We start from the raw sequence: 26,588 nt of genomic DNA, 5'->3' as shown, positions 1-26,588 counted from the left end.
AGAGAAAGAGCAAGCCCTGGGCAGATCATTAGTTTTCTCTGGGTAATCAAAAGGTTACACACTAATCTGGTCCAGCCTCTTAAAGATCCCCATCACCTCCCCCTGTTGTCTAAGTAAGAGAGTTCCAAGCACAATACAAAATTATATACACTAGGAACAGATATCAAGTATAAAATTAGGACTACAACCAGCCTAAACAATATTAAGTAAGGAACATATGCTAAATGTTTGACTAAACATTCTATCCTAAGGAATCTAAGTCTTGCATTGGAAATGGCTGAATCGTAAGAGGAAGATAACTACAATCTTTAACCCCATCCAAGACCTGTTCATTAGATTCACCTGAAGACCTAGCAAACACATATGGGGCTGATGTCTTGTACTCACACCCCCAGGCTGTTCTAGAGCAAGCACCGATAACTGGGATTTACAAAGAAACAAATTGGCTATGTGTGTCAGACTTGCAGCTAAACCTGGTAATTGGCCTCTGAACTCCTTACACGGGTCATTGTCCCTCATAAGGACAAATTTCGTCTTTGTGTTGTGTCTCACTTGTTGGCTTAATTATCAGCTCAACAGTTATTAATTGAATACTCATCGTATGCTACTGTTCCTAGTATTAAATATACAGGACAAGTCAGAGAGACCGTCTTTGTTAATTTTATGGTTCATTGGCAGTTTGCATCAATCTGGAAAGTAGTTTTGATAAGGAAGCAGGAAGTGCTGTAAAGGGAAGCACAGAAAGAGATTCAGGAGATCTTATGTAGTGTGACAGGGTGTGCCTCTGTCAGGGAATGCCTCTCAGAGAACATGGTATTTTGGGGGCATTGATGCTGTACTTTAGACTAAACAAGCAAGCCTATTACATAAGTGTTTTCATTCCCATGTTTCAGATTATGAAACTGATACCTTACCCAGAGTATCATACCTAAGAATAAGATGAGAATCTAGCAGCCCCAGCTTTGCTCATTATACATGCTGTTTTCATTGTCTCTTACCTGCTATGTGACAAGGCTTAATAAGTTATATTAAAATGTTTGTTGTATGCTGGCTGTGTGGGTTTCTCATTGGAAATTTACCTGAAAATAGCTGTAAGTACTCACTTATTGTGAATATTAGTGAATGAATGACTCAAATATAAACTGTGGACAGTGTGACCCGTGGGTTAACTTTGTGGTTCTTTGATGGGGATCACATTGAAATTGTACTTGTGGTTGAAAGTGTGGAGATAAACTCAGATTGCTTGGGGCTCCTCATAGGCTTCTGGGACCTAGTAGTGTTTTTGTAATCACAAGCCAAAATAGGACAGTGGGTTTTTCATCAGACTATATGGGCAGCATAGTGAAATGTAATTCTTTAGAGGTGACATTTAATGCTTAGAATTAGAGTTAAATGAGGAAAGCAGTGGTGTATATCTTTCCATGATACATTGGAAGTACAATCCAGACTGCCCCTATCCAAACATTTTGACCTCATCCTGGAAAACCACAAGAAGCTGAACCTTGCTGTCTCTTTCACAATGTATTTTCATGGTTTTTTTTTTTTTCTCATTTTTCACAGTAATTATGTGACTGAAATGGTGTAGGAGGTCCTTCTGTCTATGTGTTACTTTTATTGGTTAATGAATAAAGAACTGCTTTGAGCCTATGGCAGGGAAGAACAGAACTAGGTGAGGAAAGCTAGGCTGTATACTAGGAAAAAGATGGAGTCAAGAGAGAATCCATATAGCACCCATCAGAGACAGATACCATAGAATAAGTAACATTGATAGAATGAAAAGTGGGGCTTTAAATCCTTCTTCATGGAAAAAGTGGTGTGTAGTTTGGTGACAAATGTAAGCAACAAAGTTTTCCTCTGAAGTACAGCTAGGCTGTTGGAAACCATCTCCACTGCAGGAGAGAAAACATTTGATTTCTCGTTATCTTCCTATTTTCTTTTCCTCCTGTTTCCTTTCTGTTAGAATTGCTAGTAGTTTTAGGAAAGAAATGGTGTGCTGTTTTTAGACAAGATTGGCATCTCGTGCTCTCCAATTTTTCATTTTGTTCGTCTGTTTTGAGATATAGTTCATAGGTTACACAGAGAAATCTAAGGTTTTAAAGGTAAAATAATAAACCTTTCAGTGGATAGAAAGCAAGCAACTTTATTTTATATGCTTTTCTAAACAATTTTTTCAGATTTGTAGATATAGTGTAAAGTCATTCAGAAATGGAATTGGCAGCTAATGTTAGTGTTTGGCTATGTCATATAATGCTAATTTTAAATATGATCTTAACAGGCATAAACAGATAAATGGATTAATATTTTAATAGTAAGATTGGAAAGGAAAAAATATTATAAGACTACAGAATCAGTTGTTGGGCTGGAGAGATGGCTCAGATGTTAAGAGCATTGCCTGCTTTTCCAAAGGTCCTGAGTTCAATTCCCAGCAACCACATGGTGGCTCACAACCATCTGTAATGGAGTCTGGTACCCTCTTCTGGCCTGCAGGCACACACACAGACAGAATATTGTATACATAATAAATATTTTTTTAAAAAATCAGTTGTTCTATGTTTAGAAAATTTAACATTTCTGATTTTTTAAGTATTTGAATAATAACTTAATTTATTATTGTTATATATGGATATTTTTCTTGAATGTATGTGTGTGTGCCACATGCTTGCCAGGTACTAGAGGAGGTTAGAAGAGGATGTGAGCTGCCATGTAGGTGCTGGGAATTGAACCTAGGTCCTCTGGAAGAACAGACAGTGTTCTTAACCTCTAAGCTATCTTTCCAGACCCTGTGTAATTATCTTTATGGACAACCTTTCAGCCTTGAACAGTTCCTACTGGACAAATACAGTCAAGGTTCTAGGCCTTCCTGCACCTGGCCTCTCATTCTAAGTTGCTCTTTGACCACACTTTTGATGTTTTTATCTCTGTGAACTAGGATTCTGTTTCCTGTGAAGATGTTGCTCTTAACTGTAGTGAAAAACCAGGGCATGACACTCTACATGGGGAATCCAGATCTGGGTTGTGTTGTCCCTGGAACTTGCTGAAATCCTACCTCTTTCACAGACATTTTGAACTAGGTGAAGTATCACATATGTTAAGTAAACCAGCGTTGATTCGAAGTATATGCTTTTTCATGTTTTACTGACAGGGATGTATGTTCAAAAATAATTTTCAGTGTGCCACATCTGGAGAATGTGTGCTCAAACCAGGTCCTATCCTATGCCTGGCTTCCTAAACTGGCTTGAGACACGCCATGTTGCGGTTGTGAACAATTTGGCAGTGGCAAAATAGTCTTTAATGTGCAACCCCAAAAATTAATTCAAAATCAAGCGTGTACATACAGAATCTAATGGTTTAGTTACAAGAAGCTCTGAATATTTTCCTATCATCATTGCTTAACATGCAATGTCAAATTAGTGTATCTTTGGATTATACACTTAGAATGTTTGATATTATAAACTGTTACTTGAGTTACTGACATGTTTCATTAAAAATTGCTTAATTGAATTTTTGCTTGGAATATTAGAACAGAATTTCCAACAATTTCTCATATGACCCTAAATAAACTTCTTGCATTTTGTGTTCATTTTTATATGAAGTAAAATTCTCATCATTGACAAATATAAAATAAAATTATTGATGAGCTCTGAAAGTGTAAGCAAGCTCCAATTAAATGCTTTCTTTAAGAATTGTATGGTCATGGTGTCTCTTCACAGCAATATAACAGTTACTAAAACACTGCCCATTCAACCAAATACAAGCTTTATACTCATGTGCATAGATGGTGTGTTATCTCCTGCCTCAAATGTTATTTATCCATACCTGCTTATTAGACAACTACTTATCATGAAGCATTTTCTTAGTTACCTTCAAGTTTTGCTTTCGTTTTGTTAACCAGATCCCAAATGGGTAATTTGTATAAACCCGGTTAAAAGTAGTGTGTTTTCATACAGAGGACTGCTATTTCTCATACTATACAAATGCATTTATTGAAGACTAAGTATCAAGAAAACACTAATTTTTTAGAATGTTTAAGAGCATATTTTATTTAATGAAAACTGGGAATTTTAGTTTATTGGTTGCCTACGTAGCATGTAAGGCCCCAAGTTCAGTCCTTAGTATTCCTAAGAAGAATAAAAATATTCTTCAGATCCCATTTCCTGCTTTGTAAACACATATAATACTTTCAATTGACAGTTTGAAGTTTTAAAGACTTTTTATCATTAAAAAAATTATATGTATGTGTGTGTGTGTTTGTGAGGGTGTTCATGGTTGTCAGGCATTGGATTAGCCTGCGGGTGGAGTCACAAGTTATAAACCACCTGACATGGGTGCTAGAAACTAGAGTCGGATCCTCTTTCTAGCCCCTTCAGTATTGTACTAAAAAGTAGGTTTAAGAGCAGAAGGTAGGGCCAGGTGGCAGTGGCGCATACCTTTAATCCCAGCACTCAAGAAGCAAAAACAGGCTGATCTCTGAGTTCGAGCCCAGCCTGGTCTACAGAGGGAGTTTCAGGGCAGGTTCCAAAGCTACAGAGAAACCCTGTCTCAAAAAAACAAAACAGAAGGTAAGAAAACCAGTATTGTTTGGATTACAACTGATATCTTGAACTAGATAGAATTTAATTTTTTCTATATGACAGTGTAATGTAAGCAAAATAAAGACAAATAGAAAATGTTTGCTCTATAAGAGAAAATCATAGACCCACAACACAGGTCCCACAAGCAAAAATGCAAAACATTCTGTAGCAGATAACCTCTAATCCAACTAAGTCTTGACATTCCCACACAGGGCCTCACTTCCTGGGAGGGGCTGGCTCAGGGTTCTGACACAATTCCAGAACCCAGAATGGTTTTCACCCATGCTTCTAAGTGACCATCTGTGAATCAGGATTTCCACAGCCCTTTCCTCAGGCCCTGTTAGTTTGCTTAACCTCCAAAACTCCTGGAATCATGTCTACCTGCTTCGTATAAAGCACATTTACAAAGGCTCCAGATGTAAGGTGCTGGTGTGGAGAGGGATGTGGCGCCCCACACCACCCTGTGCTTTATCCTCCAGGAACTCTTAGGACTTCAGCCCACATCACATGACTGAAGCCCAGACAACCTTGCTGAAAAGTCTTTAGCCCAAAATGTAGATAAAGGAGTTGCCAGCAGTGCCTGTCTCTGCAGTCTTCTGTCTTCGGCAGAGTTTTCTCTCTGGTCTGAGAACAGGACACCTCCCCCTGTTGGGGAGGGTTAGCCAACTCTGACAAAAAGATGGGAAATTTTTGAATTTGTGCACTGTGTTAGTCACAGGACCTTATTGATTTGTAGTCTATATCATGAAGGAATTATGAAGGAAAACCAGAAGTTATACATCACAATTAGCAACATGCTACAAAGATAGTTCCCCTCTATATAAGGCATTCTGCTCACAGACTGGTAAGAAAGACAAGCAATTCAAAACTAGACTAAGTAGGTAAAAGAAAGAAATGGAAATGTTAACAGACAGTAAAGTTCAGAAAAGTGGGCTCTTTGTGGTTTTGTTTTTCATGTCTGTGGTACAGAAATTAAGGGCAGTACTTGTAGGTGTGAGTGCATTTGCAGAGAAAGAGGCCCTGTCGTATAGGCATTGCTGTTGGAGATGTGATTGCTGCAGCCAGCCTCTTCCAAAAGAAATGGCAATTCTAAGACTAGAGTGTACATATATCCACATCCCCTGCAAGCCCGTGTTTGTGTGTATCTTTCCAGAGACAGCAGCAGCATGTACAAGCTTGTGTTGGGAAATTGTTGTTGAAGTGTTGGGTTTCAGTGGGGAAAGCTGCAAACAACTTGGAAGATTCTTAGTAGAGAGACTGTTATGTAACCAGCACCACAGCTTGCTGCAAAACATCACCACAGTTGACATAATTATTAAGTTGTGCTTATGTTGAATTTCCTGGTCTTTATTCAGTAGGATAAAAGGAAGCCATGGTATTTTTAAAAAATGAGATGAATACAAGGAAAGTGCCTGTGTTTGTGTGTGTGTTGGGAAACAAAGAGGTTGGATTGGAAGAGGACGTTACAGTTTTTATCTTTTTATCTCTATAATTGCTTATGAATTAAAACTTGCAAAACAAGCAGTTAAGATTTAACGCTGTGATTCATGCTGTAAGGTGTGTATAAGGCAGAAGAGAGTGTGTCCTTTTCCCTTTTTCTGGCACTACAATGTCTATAGCATCTTAAGTTCCTTTTTACTATGGCTCCTGTGCCTGGCTCCTGACACATGTACCTCTTTTGAGAGAAGGGACATTGTTCATTATCCACAGTAAGCATTTTATTGAGCACTCACTGTAGCCAGACTGAACTCTGGGAACCGAATACATCATAAATGGTGTAAAGCTACAGGAAGTAAGGGGAAAGTGGACATATACTGAGGGTAAACGAGGAAGGCTGAGGCCTGGAACTGGTGGCACTTCAGGGAAGAGATGTTTGGGTAGGCTCTATAGGTGGTATGTGGGCATGCACATAGCCAGTCTTCCCTCCAGAATCCCTAAGTGCTGGCTCACAAGATGATAAGCATATGTTACTTTAGACTCTTTGTACAGAAGAGAATAAAGACCCTGAAGGAAGGGCCAGCCTTTGAAGAAAGAAGAGGTGAGAAGACACAAAAGTGAAACTTACTTTGGAATGAGTGATAATACTTAAACACCTTATATGCCAGAAACTGCTTATGGCACATTCTTCTTCAGTTCCCCATAATGACCATGCCAACTAGTTACTATTACCTTACTGCTATCTTACAAATACATGAATTCTCCAAAGTATACCATGATGTTAGGCTTAATATCTGATACCCATTAGTATTGGCACTTTAACTAAGTGTCAGAATCATTGACTTAAATGTATAAATACTAGAAATTAGCCTTGTATTTTATAGACATACCATTTCACATCTGAACTGGGGACCCTAAAAACTTAAGTAATTTTTCTAAGGTTACATGACCAGGGAGGACTAGAGCAGGGATTCAAATCTTCTCTCTATGCCCCAAGCTAGTGCTCTGTGCTCCTCTGCCAAATAATACCTAAGTCACACTAGGGTTTGTACTTAGATATGGGCTTTTGGTGACTTCACTTAAGGTCTTAACACTCACCAAACAGAGAGAAGCTGTTGGGTTTTTTTGTGGGCTTGCTGTTCTTGTGAAAGATCACTACTATTCATTATGACACTTTGGCAGTCAGTGGCCAGGTGAGTCTTACTGGTCCTGCTTTTATCCATGAGGGAACTGAGGTACTCACGAGTATAGTCATCTGCCCAGGACCAGGCAATGAAGACTAGAACTAAGATACCAGGTTTTCAGGTCCTTTTAGGAACCAGGCCTTGGCCCTTCCATCCCTTCTCATTAGCTATGTGACCTTGGGAAGTTTGCTTCGCCTCTCTTAGCCCTTTGTCATGTTTAAAGTGAAGGTGGAGGTAGTAGCATGTAATTGGGGAGAGTTAGGGAGTTAATATAAAAAGGATCCTTCACATAGTTCTGGCACCTTCACTCATCACAAACTTTAATTCCAACTAATTATAGCTATTGCATTGTTGGTATTCCTAAGGGACAAAGAAGTCTGTTGGATTCCTGGCACTGACCCCAAACTTTTCATGTAGTAGATTCTGAGTTGGCGTTAACCCGGTGTTCTGGCATATAGGATAGTCTTAATTGAGTTGGGTCAGCAGAGAAAGGTGTGATTTGAAATCAAGCGTAGCTGATCTGTAAACTTGGCTTCAACCCTCAGTTCCACTTACCTATGAAACAATGCCTTTATGGCTGGAAAAATGGCTCAGAAGTTAAGAGGACCAGAGTCTGTTTCCCAGAATTCAACTTAGGCATTAATACCCTATTGTAGCTCCAGTCCCAGGGATCCAACACCCTTTTCTGACCCCCATGGATACTGCACACATGTGATACGCACACATGTGCACATAAATAAAAATAATGCCTTGAAGGAATATTGTATGTGTCTTAGGATATTTATTGTGATGGGTCCCAGTAAGTAATCAGTGCTTTATAAATGGCAGTTGCCAAAAGTTAGGTTGGCAAACCAGTCTGGAGGTATGGTAAGTTCTCCCACAAGTAAGGAGCCATCAGAGAAAGGCCTGCTTAGTTATCACTGTTGTTCGTGAATTACTGACAGAATTCTTAAGGTGTCCATTAGGGATGGAACCTGCAGCACATCTCAAACACACTCTCAAGTCTCAGGGATGAGCTCTTAGTTTCCAGATTTCAGAGTGATTTCGGCACCTATGCCACACGTCCAGTTGCACTGCAGTGAGCAAGGGCAGCAGTGGTAACATTGTCACTTACTTTCTGTGCTTCTATGCCAACCATTATTTGTCCTAAAATATCTTGACCCTATGAGGTAAATGCCATTAATGTTTCCATTTTACAGGTAAGGCTTAGAGAGGGCCACTTGGCCAAAGAACTGAACAGTTGGGCGTTGAATAAAATTTCATACCACTTCAGATTTTGCAGTGGAGCTGGGTAGAGCTTTTTCTCTAAGTGATTGGGACCTGCAAACAGGATTGTCGGAGAGTCAGATCAATTGGGGAAGGAATTACTTAGCATGTGTGTGAGGGCATGAGCTCTGTGAATTTATGTACCTCTCCCTATTAATCGTGAACCTCTCCAAAATAGTTTCTACATTCTCCCTGTTCCTTCCCATAATTCAGTCTTAGAAATCCAAGGCTCTTGACCCTTGTAATGCTATTTCTAAATCTCCCAGTACAGATCATAAAGGATCTTTTTATGCTTTCTTATCTCTTGGAGTGATGAGGGCATTTCCTGTGCCTTTAGTCCCTCTCTTTGGTTACAGACCTATTTCTGTGATGGTTTTCCTTAAAACCTTTATCTCCTCCTCCTTTCCTGTATCCCTGAAGTACCTTCAAATGGCTGACTGTTCTCTAGTATGGCCTCCCTCTGCCTCTGCCCTGGGTACTTTCTCCACCAGAACAGTGCCTCTCATTCTTGTTACACACTGAAAAAGAATTTCCCAGAGAATTCTTAGGTTTGTACAGAGGTAGTGATATTTTATGAGGTGAGGGAGGGGCCTGGGGGAATGCTTTCATAAATTGTTCCTAGTAGAATTCATAATACAATATGCAAAATGTACTTAAAATACTTGAGAGCAGGTCCTGTGCTGTTAGATCCTACATAAGGCTCTGAAATAACAATGACTGGCACACCTTTGCTTATGCTACTCCCACCATTGGTGTTATTATGCCAAAATTCAACTTACTATACCCTATGTTTTAATATCTGTGTCCATAACAGAATATTACATATATATGACATATCACTGTGTTTGGAAGCACACTCAATTGATGCATGCATATACACACACAGGCACTACATGGGTAGTCCAGATCTATGGCCTAGACCTTACCCAGTCTGTCTCTCTGCCTCTCATCTATCACATCTTTGCAGAGATCTGGTGATAAGGAAAATAGATATTATAGTTAGGCCAGAGAACATTCTCGACATAAATCAAATCCTCCCTCCCATGACCTCTCTCTGCTTCGTCTGCCTTATTTTGCAGTGAGTCATCATCACTGATCTGCCAGGCTTCTCATAATTCTTTCTAACCTCTGCATGAAATTCTATTTCAGGGTAATAGATGTCAAGGGAGGAAGAGAAGAGATTGCAGTTGTGTGGGATGCCCAGGAAAGGGTTCTAGAACCAATTCGTAATAATGTCTTTATGAATCTGGGTAGTGAGTAGCAGATACTCTGCTAACCTACACATTTGCATGCATTTCATTTGCAACATAGTACTATTTCAAGTAAACAAGCAGAATGCTGCTGTGCCCGTGTATACTGCTTAGCACTGAGGTGTCTTCTCCCCTGGGAGGGTTGAGGTGAACCTCATTGTTTCCCACTGGGTTGCAAAAGCAGAAAGAAGTGTTAGGTGGGATTCTCAGTGGTGAGTTGGCTTCTGTGGCCCAGGTAGAAAGCTTGGCTTCGGGGCAGACATCCACAGTTTGTTGTTGAGCTGATGTGGCCTTTCTATTTTTCCGAGGAGTAACCAGAGCTGAGTTTTATCTTTTCTTAATATCTCAGCCAGAAATGCTTACAGCCACTGCAGGCATCATGAATTTTTAATGCTGAGATGGGCAAAAGGCTTTGGGGGCTTCATCTGGTCTCACTGGTTGACAGTAATGCTTCTTACCCATTATTCCCCAGGCCAGTGTTCTGTTTCATGAATGCCCATTGCACATTGTACAGTTATTGAGGAGTGTTTGAAAGTGAAGCATTTCATTTCAGTAGAGTAACTGGGGATAAACAACCTAAGAAATTTCAGAGTACTTAAAAAAATTCTTACTAAGCCAAACTGAAATTCACCGTAAGCCCCTTGGAAAATCTACAGTGTTGTAGATTTCTGTTGAGTAGGGAGACAGAGGTGACCAGAAGCAATTCATGCCTCGTATGGAAAGAGGTATACAGATAATGTGAAAAGCTATGCAGAATTACAGGAATTACAGGCTAGGGAAGGTTCCTTCTAACTAAAGGAAGGCTTAGAATTCTAATGGATACTTGTCACCAGTTCACCTAGTGTATATACTAGCATTGCTGTGGCAGATTCTTTGTATACCAGAACTGAAGAATAGAGAGATGGAGATCTGACGTAAACTGGAATAGTTGAAAGGCTTGCACATGAAAGGAATATCGCCTCCAACTCAGTTGCCAGTTAAGCCAGCTGCCACACATTTGCTCCAGGATATGGGAGGTACTGTACTCCTTTCCATATGCCTGTAAAGATCACGAGCCTGGGATTCCTCCTGAGTGGTTATGTGTGTGATGGGAGTTAACATCTGCTGTGTGATCTAATAGGGCCATGCAGGATGCTGCTTCAGTAACAAACAAGAGCAGCAACCAAGAGACCAGAAAAAAGAGGATACTGGGTAGGTCATCAGCATGGGGTGATGGGAAGTTGTCAGATTGGGTTGTATCTTGGTATACTCAGTGGTAAGTGGCTTTCTTTGGCCACTCTGAGGTACAAGGTGTGAGAAAGAAAAATCAAGTATGACTTGGCAGGTTTTGCATTACAGCTTCACTAATGCTGTTTGCCAGTGACTAAGTGAGATAAAAGGCCTGGGGAAGAAGACTCAAGTCGCCGCCGTAGCGTGTTGATTGGGCATCCAAGCGGATGTATCAGATAACTACTTAGATATATAAATTTATGTTTTAGGGGTGGGCTTTGGGTTTAGAACTTTTACAAATCATGTAAAGTGGTAAGACTTGAGATCTCAAAGCAGTAAGCATAGATAGAAAATAATAAAATCCTAGAGACAGGGAGAGGTTTTCCAATATGATGAGGTCAGATAGATGTAAAGACAGTGAAGAGGAGCAGCAATGAGGTGGAGGATGATCAAGAAAGCCTGGATAATGGCCTGGAAGACATGACAGAAGGTGCTTCATGAGGGTAGGGGCTACTGTTTGTGTATCCACTCTACTGAGAAAATGTTTGTGTGCTTCCTGTCAATTCCTTGGCACCACATTCCTCCAAGGTTGGTCTCAGTTTGTATATTTGAAAACAAGAACTAGAAGGAAAATTTATCCCTAAATAGAAGGCAAATACTTTTTGTATGCCACTAGGGAAGTAAGCACAGAAATTTTACAAGTGCTGTTCTGCAGACCTAGGGAATAAACAAAATAAAGGAATCAAGATTAGATGCAGAGAAAGAAATGTGTTAGAACACTTGAGGTTATCTTTTGCATTCTAAGACTGCAAACGGTTTTTTTTTTCTTTTTTGGGGGGAGGGAGTGTTATTTTTTCATTTTTGTTTTCCAGACAGGATTTCTCTGTAGCCTTGGCTGTTTTGGAGCTCCCTCTATAGATCAGGTTGCCCTCAATCAAACTCACATAGATCTGCCTGACTCTGCCTGCTGAGTAAAGGGACTAATGATGTGCTAACGCCTGGCTAAGACTGAGTTTTCTAATGAGAAGTTTCTTCATAGTCTCTTAATTGCTGGAGAATGTGATAAGAATTTTTCCTTTAAATAACTGGAGAGTCAGTGGATGAGCTGGTATATGAATGAGCTTAGTGCTATGGAGGAAACAGGAGGTGGGGGAGGAGAGAGCATGAGCTAGAGCCAGGTGTGGTAACATGCACCTGTAATCACAAGAGAGGATCCCAGGAAAAATGTTCCAAGCCCAAGGCCGGCCTGAACTATATATCAGCCCCTGTCTCAAAAGAAAAGAGCGTTCAGTGTACTGCCAACCTCTAGACGTGTTCAATAAACAATTGATGCTCTTTTTTCTGCTTTTCCTTTTGAGAGGTTCCAGTTGTCAGCGCTCGAAAGAACTCTGCATTGTGACAAATAACAGCTCGTACCTCTTCTTTGTTCCTTTTTTAGATCATGTACAAAATGAAGAAAACTATGCACAAGTTCTGGATAAGTTTGGAAGTAATTTTTTAAGTAGAGACAACCCTGACCTTGGCACTGCTTTTGTCAAGTTTTCTACACTTACAAAGGAACTGTCCACGCTGCTGAAAAATCTGGTGAGTCTTCTCATATATAATGAAGCACAACTATAGCCTCGCCACCACATGCAGAGAGTAAGCCATTGCTCCCTCACCTCAACCCTTGGTACTAGGAGTGAAAAGTAAAAATAATAATAGGCTGTGCAGTACTGTAGGGGTCATTGTTTTTCACAAATCTCAGGGTAGAATTCTATCCTTGCCACTAGCCATATGGATTTACTAAAGGGAGAGAAACCACCTAACTGTCTTCTATGTTCTACCATTGCTACTGTTTTAAGATATCTGTTTGTAGATTTTGTTTTGAGTTCTTTTTCCCCTTTTATTGAAAATAAATTGTTCCCTGCATAATATATCCTGATTATGGTTTCCCCTCCCTCTAATTCTTGCAGTTCCTTCCTACTTCCACTCCCTTTCTGTCTCGTTAGAAAATAAATGGGCTTGTAAGGGATAATAAGCAAATAAAATGAGATAAGACAAAAACTAACATACCATTGACAGAAGACAAAACAAATAAACAGAAAGCAGAGAGCCCCCAAAAAGGCATAAGAAACAGATATAGATTCAGAGATATACTCATTTATACACTCAGGAATTCCATAAAAATACTAAACTGGGCCGGGCATTGGTGGCGCACACCTTTAATTCCAGCACTTGGGAGGCAGAGACAGGCAGATCTCTGTAAGTTTGAGGCCAGCCTGGTCTACAAGAGCTAGTTCCAGGACTGGAATCAAAAAAGCTACGGAGAAACCGTGTCTCGAAAAAAAAAAAAATACTAAACTGGAAGCCCTAATACATATCCAAAGGACCATTAGGGTAAAAAGAGAGACTAAAAGTACATACAAAATAAATTTAAAATAAGATAAAAAATTTAAGACAGGAAGAAACTAAAAAGCCAGGACATGACATTGTCAGACAAGGAACCTCCAAAGGTAGCATCGAGATCACTTTCTGTTGGCCATCTACTGTTGGGCATGAAGCCTACCCTAAAGAGTGTGGTTTGTTTCTCCAGTGAGACTCCTTTAGAGAAAAACAAATTTTCCTTTGTGTTTATCAATTGCAGATTGCTTCTGGGTTAGGGACCAGAGCATGTGTCCACTTCTCCTTTAGCTCTAGGACCCCATCTGATGGAGACCTGTGCAGGCCCTATCTATACATACAGCTTTGTTTTAGCTGGTTAAAAGAGTGATGAAGCTTTCAGTTGCAAGCATGCAGTGGAAATGCACCCAGTCTGTATTATGTCTTACATGTGTGAAGATAGCTCTGGCTGTGCATCTTCTTCATTCTTGAAATGAGGAACCTCTCTTAATTCCTTTCAACACCCCCACACAAGCAAGTCCTGTCAAGAAAAGTGTTTTAAGATTTAAGGAAAGTAGATGTCAGGAGGAATCTTAAAACATAGATCTTTAAAGATACTGACCCAAGAAGGCAGACACAGATTGACAGTGGTCAGGGTTTTGTTTGCCAGGTACCGTGTCTGAGTATCACCAGGCCTTAGCTGCATGCACAGCCCCGGGGCTCCAGCATGTGTGTGGTTGGTTTGACAAACTGTCTCAGAACTCTAAGAACTGTCGCATTTGCCTTTGATTTGATTTAATCAGGTATCATCTCAGTCTTAAGAGGTAGGGGACTTACACAGCAAGGTGATTTATTACCATATTTTCCTCAGTCTTCCTCTCCTAGAGAAGAGGCATCTTACCCCCTCCCACCTCCCCAGCACTGCACTTGTGCATCTCTAAGGATCTGGAGTCTAAGCTCATGCCCTCACCTTAGATGGGCTTCGGTGGCCTTGGGTGGTAATCTTGTCATAAATCCATTTGATAGAAATCGCTTACCATAGAGGACTACCACCTTTTGAAAAGCCTTCCTGCAGTCTGTTAGCCTGAGTGTTTGGCCAGTCAAAATGAACTTTTTCTTGTATTAAAAATCATGCATGTGTCTGTTTTGCTGACAGCTTAATTTTAATTGGTGGTTTATGTCATTGAATAAGTCATAAATAATAAATCGTGTAATCTGAAAAAAAAAAGACATTGCATATTAAGTACTTGATCTTTTCCCAAAGCTTGGAAAAAGACAATGTGAACTTAAGACATAATGTTCCTGTGCTGTTTGATTTAGCAAATCCATGATGTGTCTCTGTTAGACTATGTGAATCTCATTCCCTCTTCCTTCAGGGTATTGCTTGCTACTTGCTGCAGGGTTTTTTATACAGTCATAAACATGAACACTAAGGCTGATAGTAGGAAAGGAAGTGAAGTAAGACTCACCCTCACTTTGGTTATAACTGTCTGAGAACCCAGGAAGCTTTTCCAGTGGTGCATCTTGTCACATGAGTATCTTGCTTTCCACAAGACCAAATGTACTTTGACATTAGTCAGGGGTCATCACCTTGGGGTTCCCACACCAATCTGTCATATATAGTCAGTATTACACATGTTGCTGCTCAGCTGTATATCTACATATATAAGATAGTCAAGTAAATATATGATTATTTAATATATCTGCGTGTGACCATATAAATTGATGTTTATTGAAAATCTTGTGTAACATAATAAAGGAGTTCCACAAGAGCCCATGATAAAGGATAACAATGTTTATTGGGGAACACTCACAATAAGAAAGCCGCTGCGTTCCTCTGCTCTATGGGCACTGGGAGCTGTGAACCAAACTCCGACTACCACCAAGCCAAAGGCAAAAAGGACTGAGCATGCGGCCTGTCTGTGCTTACCAGTACCCCAGACCATGCCCCTAATGGATTGGTATTTAAAAGGCTATTGGCTGAATGAATTCCCACAACACCTTTGAACCTGGCAGCGTGTGGTGAGTGCTTGTTATGGTTTGAATGCTCATCTTCCTCGCTGCTGACACTGCTCTGAGTCAAGTTTGTGAAAACTTTTGGACGTAAAGTCCAGCCAACATAGGGTAAGGCTTGAGTGTTACAGCTTTGTTCGAAACATCTACTTTTTAATGCACCAAGATGTCAAGTGTCCTGGCTCTATCTCCACCTCAGTGGCCTTCACCGTGCCCTCCTCAAAAGGATGGACTTGTGCCCTCCTGAACTGAACTGAACCTTTCCCTCCTTAAGTATTTTCTGAGATATATTCTGTCTCAGTGACAAGAAGAGTAATTATTACAGTGCTTATGTGGCTATCTTACCATTAATTAATTACCTAGCTCTTCTGTGTTAGTACTGGTAGTCACCAAGGGTGCGCGTCACACGGAGCCGGTGTATGTTGTTGGTTTACACTGCTAGGAAGCAGCCTAACTCCATCCTCTGCACTTCCACTCTATGTGTATACCCTGCCACTGTAGAGTCTCATATTCTCTTTCCCAACCTAAAAGTGCTGGTCTATTTTGGAAGATATACTTAGTCCAAGTATTTTGTTATTGTTGTTGTTTTGTTTTCTTTTGATTTTTGTTTTTGCATCTTTTTCATTTAGGATTTGGTTGGTTGGTTTTTGTGTTTTGTTTTTTTGACATGTCCTCTCTCCTTCATAGAATACAAGTCGGAGGTAAATTTTAAAAAAAGAAAAGAGAAATTGCTGAAGAGCTAGTTTATTTCATTAAGAAAATAAAAGCAAATATTCTCTATCTGAGGATGGTGATGGCATTCCTGGTAAGGAGCCATAGGATTATCATCTTCACTAAAGTTGGTAGTCTATGTGTTCACTCTTCTGGAGCTGACTTTGCATATGACTGTAGCTTTTCCTGACAAGGGGAGCATTGTACTTGCACTTCTCTCTCCCTTGAATCTGCCAGCGGCCTTGGTCTTATCCCCATAGCTTCACTATACATTGCCCTGTCAGATGCTGCTTACAGAGCTCTGAGATGCAGCACTGCTTGGGGCCAGGCTTTTCTTTGGAATCGTGGTGGAAGCCCCATGACCTCCTAACCCTTGGAAAACCAGCATCAGGTGGACAGTTGCAGGGTCTGCTAGCTGGAGTTGTCCTGGGTCCATTTGAGCAACAGTTGTTGCTGCCTCTGAGTGCCTTGCTAACGCACCCAACACAGGGAAGCAAAGCTTCTTTTCTGTGGTCCAAGGGAGACGAATAATCACACCTTCCTTAAAACTCTGTACAAAGATATGGCTGCCGCTGTTTAAGAGACCGAAAAGCTTGCGCAAGAACTGGTGGGGTTCATATGAGGTCTGCAATCCAGTCACTGTCACACTTTTGTCAGCTCCTAGATTTTAAAAAGTAATATATAAGCTGTTGTTTCTGGGGAAGCTGGTTGAAAAGTAAACTGGGTTGCTCTATATTGTGTTTTCTAATTTTTATGAGTTTAAATTTTTCAAGCTATAAATCAAAGTCTAAGCATTAAGTTGTAGCCTGAAAGGAAGAGCAGATATTTACTAAAGCATCACTATGTAAAACTTTCATTGTAAAAGAAATGTATAAAACCAAAGTCCATTGACCTCTTTTGGGCCCTGAGGTGACTGGGGTGTGGTCTTTATCTTGCTTCCTTTACGCTTCCCTAGGTCTTGTGAGCCAATTATTCCCTCTTGGTAAATTTCTTTTTCTAACATCATTTATGAGGTTCTTATTCTGAGAAGCCAGACGGATATGCTCTGTACTTCCTGAAGTTGGTATATTAGGTTTCTTTTATATAGGAAATGCTGCCTCTTAGAGGTAAGGATCCAGAGACATGTGGACATGAATTGGTTTCCTTATTTCCTTTGACATGTCTGAAGAGGGTTCAAAGCAAAGGTTACTAGCCGCTGCTTCCCTGTAAGCCTTGGAAGATGCTCAAGTCTTGGTTTCGTCAATTTTGTAAAATGAGATTGATGATCCTCCTTACCATATCATTCACAATGCACTTAGTGTTTTTATTGAGGTTCTGTACAGAAACTGTGACTACGAAAGAGGGATTTAGCCATGAGAGAATACACATCTGAGCCCCTTCCCTCTAGAAGTTTCTGTTGTGGTAGCATTTTCAGAAGTTGTGTAAAGCACCTATGTTGCATGTGGTTCTTCTGTGGCAATGTGGGTCCCTTCCATCCCTCCTACCCTGGTGCCCCTTTAACATTTAATAAATTAGTGAGAAGGACTTGTTTTTAGTGCACTTTCTTAAATAGATAAAGGTAGACCACTCCTGAATTTGATTTTTTTGTTTATTTTATTAAATATACAGTGAATGAAAAAGAAATAAAAAGGAGAGCAAAGGCCATGATTTCCCTGAGGTATGATAGAGGAGAAAGTTCATGATACATATATGGGAAAGCACAGAGTCAGGGACATTGGTAGAGTCCAGAGTGGTTATATCCAGACTGAGCTGGGCCATGTGGGAGAGGGGAAACAGGTACAGCAGCAAGGAGGCCAAAGGTCCAAAATGGGAAAGAGTAACCAAAATGTCTGGATTCTATAGGGAAGAGCCTCTGGGTGAAGGGCTAGAAAGTTCAGGGTGGAGGGTGAGGTGTGCCAACCATACCCTGTAACAGGTGGAAGATGCTGGGAGAACCTGGCAGCCTGGTTTGATCTGTTAAGCAGGCACCACTGCCTCAGTCCTTTGTCCCAGCTTTGAAACTTAACTTGAAGTGCCAAGATTGAGTTCATGTCTTTAACCTTTGGAAGGAAAGCAATAAAATGGTTGTTTGCTGGACAGTGCTGGCTGGTCCTGTGATCCTAGCAAAGGAAGTTAAAGCATCGACAGACAGCATCGCACACATTTAAAGTTCCCAAACTGCAAAATCGCACTGGGGAGTTGATCCTCCGTGGTAAGAAGACACCATTTAAATGCTGTGCCCCCAGAGTCAGTGCTGAATTGGCTTACAGCTGTGTGGAGACCGTAGTTAACAATACTGAGCTGTGCCCATATGGAGTCTCGTCCACCAGGACTCTTTTTCTGCCCGCCTTTGCACGGCTCTGCTGCTTGTCATTTAGCAGTTGAGGGCAGTTATTGCTTCAGAGCTGCTGGAGCAGAGCAGAAAGTTCTGCAGCTGCAGAGCACTTCCTGTTTACAGTTTCTGACTGCAGAATGTTGTGGTTTGGATTAAGGACTGGTTTTTTTTGTTGTTGTTGTTTTGTTTTGTTTTTGTTATGTTTAAGTTTCTTTCCCTCCAGATGAAAATAGCTGAAAACATATGTTGGATCTAGATTTTTATCACATTATTTTTGAGAATTTTCTTTGAAATGTTAAACAGAATATAGGGAAGGATAGTTATACACAGTGGTAAGTGAATGACTGCTGGTGCCCTGAACTCTGATGCATCTTTGAAGATCTAATCTTTTTTTAAATTCAAATTAAAATATAATTATATCATTTTCCCTTTTCTTATTTCAGCCCCTCCTATGTCCTGGACCCCTTGTTTCCTCTCAAACTCATGACCCCTGTTTTATTATTGGTGTTGCTGTGGGGAAGAGAAACAGAGACAGAGAGAGACACACACAGAGGAGAGAGAATAACCCGCCAACCTGCCCAGCCCATTTAGTGTTGTATGTATGATTCCAGGTCTAACTGCTCAGTATGGGATAACCAATGAAGGAAGGGCTCATTCCTCAGGAGACCATTTCCCACTTGGAACATTCTCTTGTTGCCTCCAGTTCTTTGTCTAGAGGTTGGGACTATGAGGTTCCTGTCTGGTGGATTTAGAACAAGTTCAGGTCTTGTTTAGGTAGCCATGTTGTTGAGATATCATAAGTGAAGCTTCCCCATCATTTCTAGAAGACACAGTCTCACAACAGATTTCTTCGTCCCTTGGCTCTCGTCGTCTTTCCCGTCCTCTCTTTGATGATGTCCGTGAGATAGGTGAAGAAGTTGTGTTGTAGATGTATCCGTCGCTTCTGGGCCCCGCATCTAAGATCTCTTCTTTCCACAGAAAGAAAATCCATAATTGTACTACATAACCCCTCATGCCCTGGTGTGACTGGTCACCAGTTAGTACTGTGGTACATTCTGTTAGTGAGTCTGTCCATGCGGGTGGGGGCTGGTGAGCAAGGGGAAAGGATGTGAGGTGTTTTCTTTTTCTTTTTTTTTATTATGATAGTTACATGTGTTTAAAGATAAAAAATATTACTAGATAATTTTAGTGTCTGACATTTTAATGTAATATTCCTTTTAAACAATCTTATACATTTAGACACAGATACTAATGGCTTACATGTTATTAAAAATGTATATTATAAATATTTTATGTTGCCCAAAGTCCTTAGAGTTAGATAATCTGGAGATTCAGGGTTTGTGTTTTAGATGGGTGACAGTGTATATAGGTGTCATGTACCCTGTAATGCCTCCAAGGCTCCTCCAGCCAAAGCTTATCATTAAACATTGTTCCCTCTGCAGTGAGACATTGAACGCCAGGCTGAAATGAAGTGAATCAAAGACTGCCTTCAGTCCCACTCCCAGTCAGAGCTCATCAGTGAAATGCAGTCTGTCATGGTGGGGTTGGGTACCAACAAAAATGTGCATCGTGTGTTTATTTCAGAAGCTCTTAGAACTTTTTTGTTGTTCTGTTGTTTTAGAAGCTTGTTAGCACTCTAGGACATACAAATAAAACTGGCCAGTTATTTTCATAGGCTACATAGTATATCTTATATAGCCAGACCATCCACAACTAATGACTTGTAGTTTTTCTCATTAGTACATAGTTTCTGTATAATAAATATATCCAGTGTACAGAAATTGTGCATAGTCCCAGCTGAGTTTTAAATTAGTACAAGCTATTGTACATTAAAAAATATTTCAAATAGAAATTCAACTAATTGTTGTACTTCACAGTCATTGATTTTAGCCTGACTTAGGATTGATTTTCAGCCTGTAAAATTTTCACGTGGCAGGTCACACTTTCATTAGGAGTGAGTACATGCTGTGTGTGGTTGTGAGCTGATCTTCAACTCAAAGTGTACACACAAAACAGCATTTGTAACTGGGAAAGACATGCTTTACAGCTGTGGGCCCACATGAGAGGAAGGAAGAAGGGGATAGAACCTAGTCACCAGTTAGCAGAGATCTTTCCTGTAGTCTCAAGTATTTAATATGAGCCACTCTGGACAATGTAAGGAGATACTGTATTTAAATTAATTACATAATTGATTAACTAATTAATCTGGTCTCATCCTCAGAGCCTTTAAGCCAGGAACATCGCTTTTATTTTATGGTTAACTTTTGCTTATCCAAATAGATAAAAAAAAAAAAAAATAGGTAACAATAGTTTGTATTTATAGTGTGCTAGCTATGTACTATGCATTAATTAAAGCACTTTACGTTGTATTGGAACAGGTTAGTGAGTAAGTATAGTAAGTTAGTTTCCTCTTGTCACATGTCTTCTGAAGGAATCTGGTTCACATAATAAGAACAAATCAGAGATTAAGGCACACAGCACCTCTTCAACAGGGTTTGGTATGTGGGAGAAAGGAAACCAGGTAGGTTTATGAAGACTTTCACAATGCTCCAAATGTTTTTAGCTCTTCCTTGCCCTGGCGGACCAGAAAACTAAGGAAAGGATTGCTTGGTTAGTACTTGGTGAGCATTGCTTTTTGCCATTGTCTCTGCCTCACTGACTCCCTAGATCAATCCTTGGTAGCTGCAAAGAAAATAGAATCCCACCTCAAGTAATAGTAAGAGCTCTTCAAACCCAGAGTGTCCTCTACAGCACACTGCACTGCCTCTGAAAATATATGAATGATGTGCTCTTGCTGCCATAGATTTACCATTAAGTTAAAAGTTATACTGATTTTAAAACAATTAAAGCAGTAGCACAGATGTTACAAGGAGAAGACAGACACCAAGATAATTAACTTTCTGCCTGTGGCTCTTAATCCTGGAAGGCTCTGGAGTTCTTTTTCCTAGCCCAGATCTGTAGGTGCATTGTGTAAAAGCAAATGCAAATGTTTCCCTTGGCTCTGAGAATTTCCTGAAGCTCTGGCTGGAAGTCACTCCTTTGACCTTTTGCCTTCTCTTTCTTTTCCATTTTTTCATCCCAGGAATGAACTGTTACCTAGATTTTCTCATTCTCCCTAACTGCTTCAGATTAAATCTTAGTTTGGATTCCTCTGGGGAATGTTTCTCAGTCTTTCGTTACTCAGCACATACCAGTGACCTCAGACAGGGCTGGCGCCCACTTCACACCTAACTACTTGAGAATACACAGTCAAGTCAGGGCCTCTTCCTGTGGGCTGATGTCAACAGCACTGGGCACAGATAATCAAGGGGAGCACGGATAGTTAGTTCATGCTCCACTTGTATGTGCAAGGTCAGTGCTTTGGGCTGTGTATACCCTACCCAACTTTATACATTGGCCATGTCCAATGTATCTGCTGCTCCTATCTAGAACAGGAGAATCGAAGTGAGTGAAATGGAAAACTTAACTCCATGCCTTGTTCTTTGGTGAGAGTTTTGTTCCAAGAAGATATTTCTCAAGGAGACTTGCAATGCACATTTGTATGATGGACACTTAGACACATGATACTGAAGAATCTTAACTAATTCGTTGCTTCTGAACTTCCTTGATCACTAATTTTGACATACAAGACGCATACCAACTTCCCATTGAACTACTTTGAGAAATGCTAACTTAGAAGTTTTGTTAGATCAGGTGGTCCATGTCTTTAGTTGTGTTTAATTCCATTCTGCTTCTCCTCTTCTGGGATTTGTTTATAATTATATTTACTATATAATTATGATCGTTTTCCAGCCAGTTGGTTGTTTAGACTATGCCCTTTGCTCCTTTGGTCCCTTATGATATGTGAAGAAATGTCCTACTCATCCAGGCTTCAGATAGAGTCTTAGTAATCTGCCACTAGAAGAGAGTAGCTTCTCCACAGACTCACTGCTCCCACTGTGCTGAGAGTGAAATGGCAGGAATTGGTATAACTTTAAAGGTGGATATAACAGTTCAGATCTCTGTTCTGTGGTGTCACAGGCTGGGTCAGCAGAGGCAGATCACCCATTTTCTTACTCACTCATCCAGAGAATACGGGTGTCTCCGCTTCACACTAGTGGGACCCTTGTCCTGAGGTACAAATAATTTAGTGGGTATTTATGAGAGCATGTTTTTTTCTGCTGGTGGAAACTGTTTCCCTTTAAAAGAGGATTAAATAGCATTCAGCAGTGGTTTGCATTGCATACTACATTGAAGTCAGAATGTAAATTAAAGTCAGTATTAAGAATACAGACTTTCTAAAGTGTTCCTCAACCTAATGACTTTTACCAGATGCCCACTATATGCCAGGCTCTGTAGTAGGCATGACTGTTCCTTCCTGTTTGAGAATGGTTGCATGAAACATTTTGATACCTCATTCTAAAGAATTCTTTGATTTTAAAGAGAAAGGTAAAGATAGACATGGGGACATAATTTTACAGATCCCCTGCTTTGGGGGTTCCATGACTAGGGGATGTAGAAGGAGGTGCAGGCTGCGTTCCTGCCACCCAGCTCCCGGCCACCTGGGTAGCTTATGCCCCAAAAAATAACAACACAAAACTGTATTCATATAAACACTGCTTGGCCCATTTCTATTAATGTGTGTAGCACCATGAGGTGGTGACTTACCAGGAAGATTCTAGCCTATGTCCATCTTGGGTCAGAGCTTCATCGCGTCTGCCCTGGAGAGGAGCGGCATGGCGTCTGCCTCACTTCCTCCCAGCATTCTGTTCTGTCTACTCTGCCTACCTAATTTTCTGTCCTATCAAGGGCCAAAGCAGTTTCTTTATTAACCAATGAAAGTAATTCCTCCACAAAGGGGAGACTTCTTTGGCTTCTTGGAAGCAGCTGGTATCTCAGATGTAAACCTAAGATTCCTCTCATGCATGGGTGGCCTTCATCACACTTACCCTTGAGGTCATTTTTTGAATTCTGACCATTTCCATGAAGATCAAATGCAGCACTTTAGAACATTCAGGGGCAGACCAAGCAGGAGGCCCAGTGTAGCATTTGGCTCTGGTTCTGATCAGGTGACTGAAGGTATGAGGTTTACAAGGAGGCATCACTGTTCTCCTGACACTACTAAGCCTGGGTGTACCCCTATATTTGGATTGTTACAGATATCTTAAGTTGTGTTAAAATCTTTCCGGAGTCAGTTGTTACAAAACACGCATGGGATATGTGATAAGGACATTTATAGGAGGCGAGAAAAATGTTACCCGATGTCACAGAATGGTTTTGTTGTAATTCACACATGGAAAATTATAAATGATATGCATGAGATGAAATTTAAAGTCCAAAGGTTGGCCAAGAACTGGTTATCTTTCCAAGACAAGACCCCTATATATGGCTGTGGTCTTCTACTTTCTTCTCTGGCTTACTGTTAGAGATTTCCTTTTCTTTGCAGCTCCTCCCTTTCCAGAGTAGTTGTCCTCCAGTGGGGTGAGATGCAAAGGAAACAGTGCATTGTTTTCTCTCTGTGGAGGGGATATTAAATCTAACCCATTGTTTACTTAAATTAGACAGGATATACTTGCATTGTTTTAAGGATTTTCATATTCCCTTCTACTCCCACACTACGCTTTTTCTTTGTGTAATGTTTCCAGGGAAATTGGAATCCCTTTTGAATTCAGTCTTCTAAGATGTCAGCAGCATATGGTGTACCTTGAGTTTTTCAGAATTCTGTAGAGCAATCTTTGACCTCTGTTCCCTCTTCATGACAGTTGCACCTGAGACAGTAGACAAGTTCATTTCCTCTCTGACTGGACGCGTTTCCTCCTTGACAGGAATGTGGATTGTCTACTGTGGACAGCCCTGTCTCAGACAGTGGCTCTCATACTTTAATTCATTTCACTTCAAGAACTTACGAAGTTTTGGGCTCAAGAGGTTCTGATTAAATAGATGTGGGATTTCAGTTCTGAGGTGTTTCCAAGCAGCACTGAGAATGTTAGCCCAGGACATACTTGTGGAGCCACCTGCACCAGAGATTAGGAATTTCCTAGTGCATGGGAAAGCTGAACTTTTTTCCTTCAAACTCGGTACCATATTGTTTTTGCTTTTATATACTGATTTCATTTGTAACTTGCATTAATGATCAAACATTTTCCTGGTCACACAGGCCTGCAATCCAATTACTCAGGAAGTTGAAGCATGAGGATTTAGGTTCAACTCCATACTGGGACCCTGTCTTTTTTAATAAATAAATAAATAAATAAATAAATAAATAAATAAATAAATAAATAAAAGGAGGGTTAGAAAATATTTTGTGCATAACATGAATAAAGCCTTGATTTCAGCCCTCATCACCATAAGTATGTAAGCTCTGGTAAAGAGGCTGTCCTCTGTGCTTCCGTAGTACATTTCCTATTAACTCTGTTAGAAAAAAATAACCATTTATTGTTGCAAACTTGGAAAATAGAAGAGACAAGATGAAGATAAAAGTCACCAGGAAACGTTTTTATTCCAACATTTTTTCATGTATAAATTTAAATTAATAACTTTTTGAAACAATATCAGGTTCATAATGCTGTGTTTCATAACCTGAGTTTTCACTTACGCATTTTGAAAATGTTTTTTATTTTATATACTGTAACTAGCTGGCTATAGCCTTCTAACTGATGAGACCACGATGCGGCGAGCAGGCAACTGGGCACTGTTCTATTACCATCATTGCCATCCTGAAGGTCCTCTTCAGGATGCAGAAGCACTGCCCTCAAATTTGTTTCTCATAGCTGTAGCATTCCTATCTTACATTTCTACTATAATTTACTTAATTTCCCATCTTGAACTTTCTATTGGTTTGTTCTCTAGAATAGAATATTTGAAAATTCTGTGTAGTCTGTGATTCTATCTTGCTTTTATCCTGGTCTTCATCTATAACTTTTGTGGAACCAGTTAAGAAGTAAAGTGCATGCATCCCAAAGCCCTGGCGGTCCTAGTGGGTTACTTGCTTGCTCTGATCAAATTAAAAAACCCACGCTGAAGGGGTTCCTGAACCACCACCCTTGACTGAGAGCTAACAATAATTGGTGTCTTCTATAGGAGAGGGAGTCAGTTTTCTTTAAGGCTGTGTGGCTTCTGGTAAGTCAACCATGCTCCAGTGGATGGCTTCATAACCTAAAGTTTATGAACAGCACAAATTGAAAGCCACACAAATTAAAGTCATTTTAAAAAGGAGGAGGAGGAGGAGGAGGAGGAGGAGGAGGAGGAAGGAGGAGGAGGAGGAGGAGGAGGAGGAGGAGGAGGAGGAGGAGGAGGAGGAGGAGGAGGAGGAGACAGAAAGATGGAGATTGGGGTGGATCCAGGACCATTTACAGGGAAGATTTGGGAAAGAATATAATTAAAATTCATCATATGAAATTCTCAAATATCTAATAAAAATATTTTTTAAAACATAAGAAAGCCACTATCCCTGAGATAGCTTAGACTCTTTGAGAAGAGTATGTTGTACAGACCCAAAGTTTTATAACTCATATAAATCTTAACAGAAAGTCTAGAATTTTGATGGGACTTAGGATTCAGCCGTCTGCCTCTTCTAGGTTAGTGACAACCTGCTGGTAGTTGTTCTTGTATCAGTTTGTTAGGAAATGGCCCAGCCGTACGTCTTTGTAATGTGCTCCATCATCCATTGTTGGTTGACCCATTGGGTCTGAGGGTTTTTTCCCTACTATATCTGTTTGTATCTCAGTACCTCTGTCAGGCAGAGGATATTAACTACATGGAAGAGATGGCTCACTACAGCATTGCCAGAGATGGAAAGTGACCTCCATAGCCACAATTGTCAGAGAAAGGCTAACAGCCTCTGGGTAGAGGGGCCCCTTCTTCTGTCTGTCCCCTCCAGCCATATCCCGTGGCCTCTGGCCATTCTGATACTGAACAGTGTAGACAAACCAGAGCTGGGCTCACCTTCTGTAGTGCTCAGGACTCAGCACTATCTACCTGCTTTGGAGAGAATGTGTTTATTTACTCAGTCAGCTGTGCTAGAAGCCTGAGTGCACAGAGAGCTTGATGCACACTTGTAAAGCAGACCCGACCTTTGCCTCCCAGAAGCTTAGCTCCAGGAACAGACAGGTACTCTGAGTACAGAGCTGAGCATTTGCCTTCTTGCCGCTCGGAGACCAGATGGGAAGGTAAGCAAGGCCTCCCTGATAGCATCCAGGAACCCAGAAGGTTCCTTTTCAGTGGCCCAACCAAAGGACCTCCCCTGTAGATGATTAAGTATATTTCAAAGAAGGAGAGAGGTCAGTGGACAGGA

The 26,588-nt window shown here is 40.5% G+C and overlaps 1 protein-coding gene across 4 annotated transcripts in view; it reads left to right on the top strand.

The window, feature by feature from the left end:
* Asap1 (ArfGAP with SH3 domain, ankyrin repeat and PH domain 1) overlaps positions 1 to 26,588 on the top strand; it is a 286,462-nt gene that overhangs the window by 170,260 nt on the left and 89,614 nt on the right. For all 4 annotated transcript variants that reach the window (XM_057791274.1, XM_057791272.1, XM_057791275.1 and 1 more), the window contains exon 5: positions 12,356 to 12,501. In XM_057791274.1, the coding sequence (XP_057647257.1) occupies positions 12,356 to 12,501 (146 nt within the window). The remainder of the gene's footprint in view (positions 1 to 12,355; positions 12,502 to 26,588) is intronic.

Source organism: Chionomys nivalis, chromosome 17 (genome assembly GCF_950005125.1).
Source record: "Chionomys nivalis chromosome 17, mChiNiv1.1, whole genome shotgun sequence".
Taxonomy (NCBI): domain Eukaryota; kingdom Metazoa; phylum Chordata; class Mammalia; order Rodentia; family Cricetidae; genus Chionomys; species Chionomys nivalis.
The sequence above is the reverse complement of the archived record's forward strand: the minus strand, read 5'-3'. Positions and strand labels throughout refer to the sequence as shown.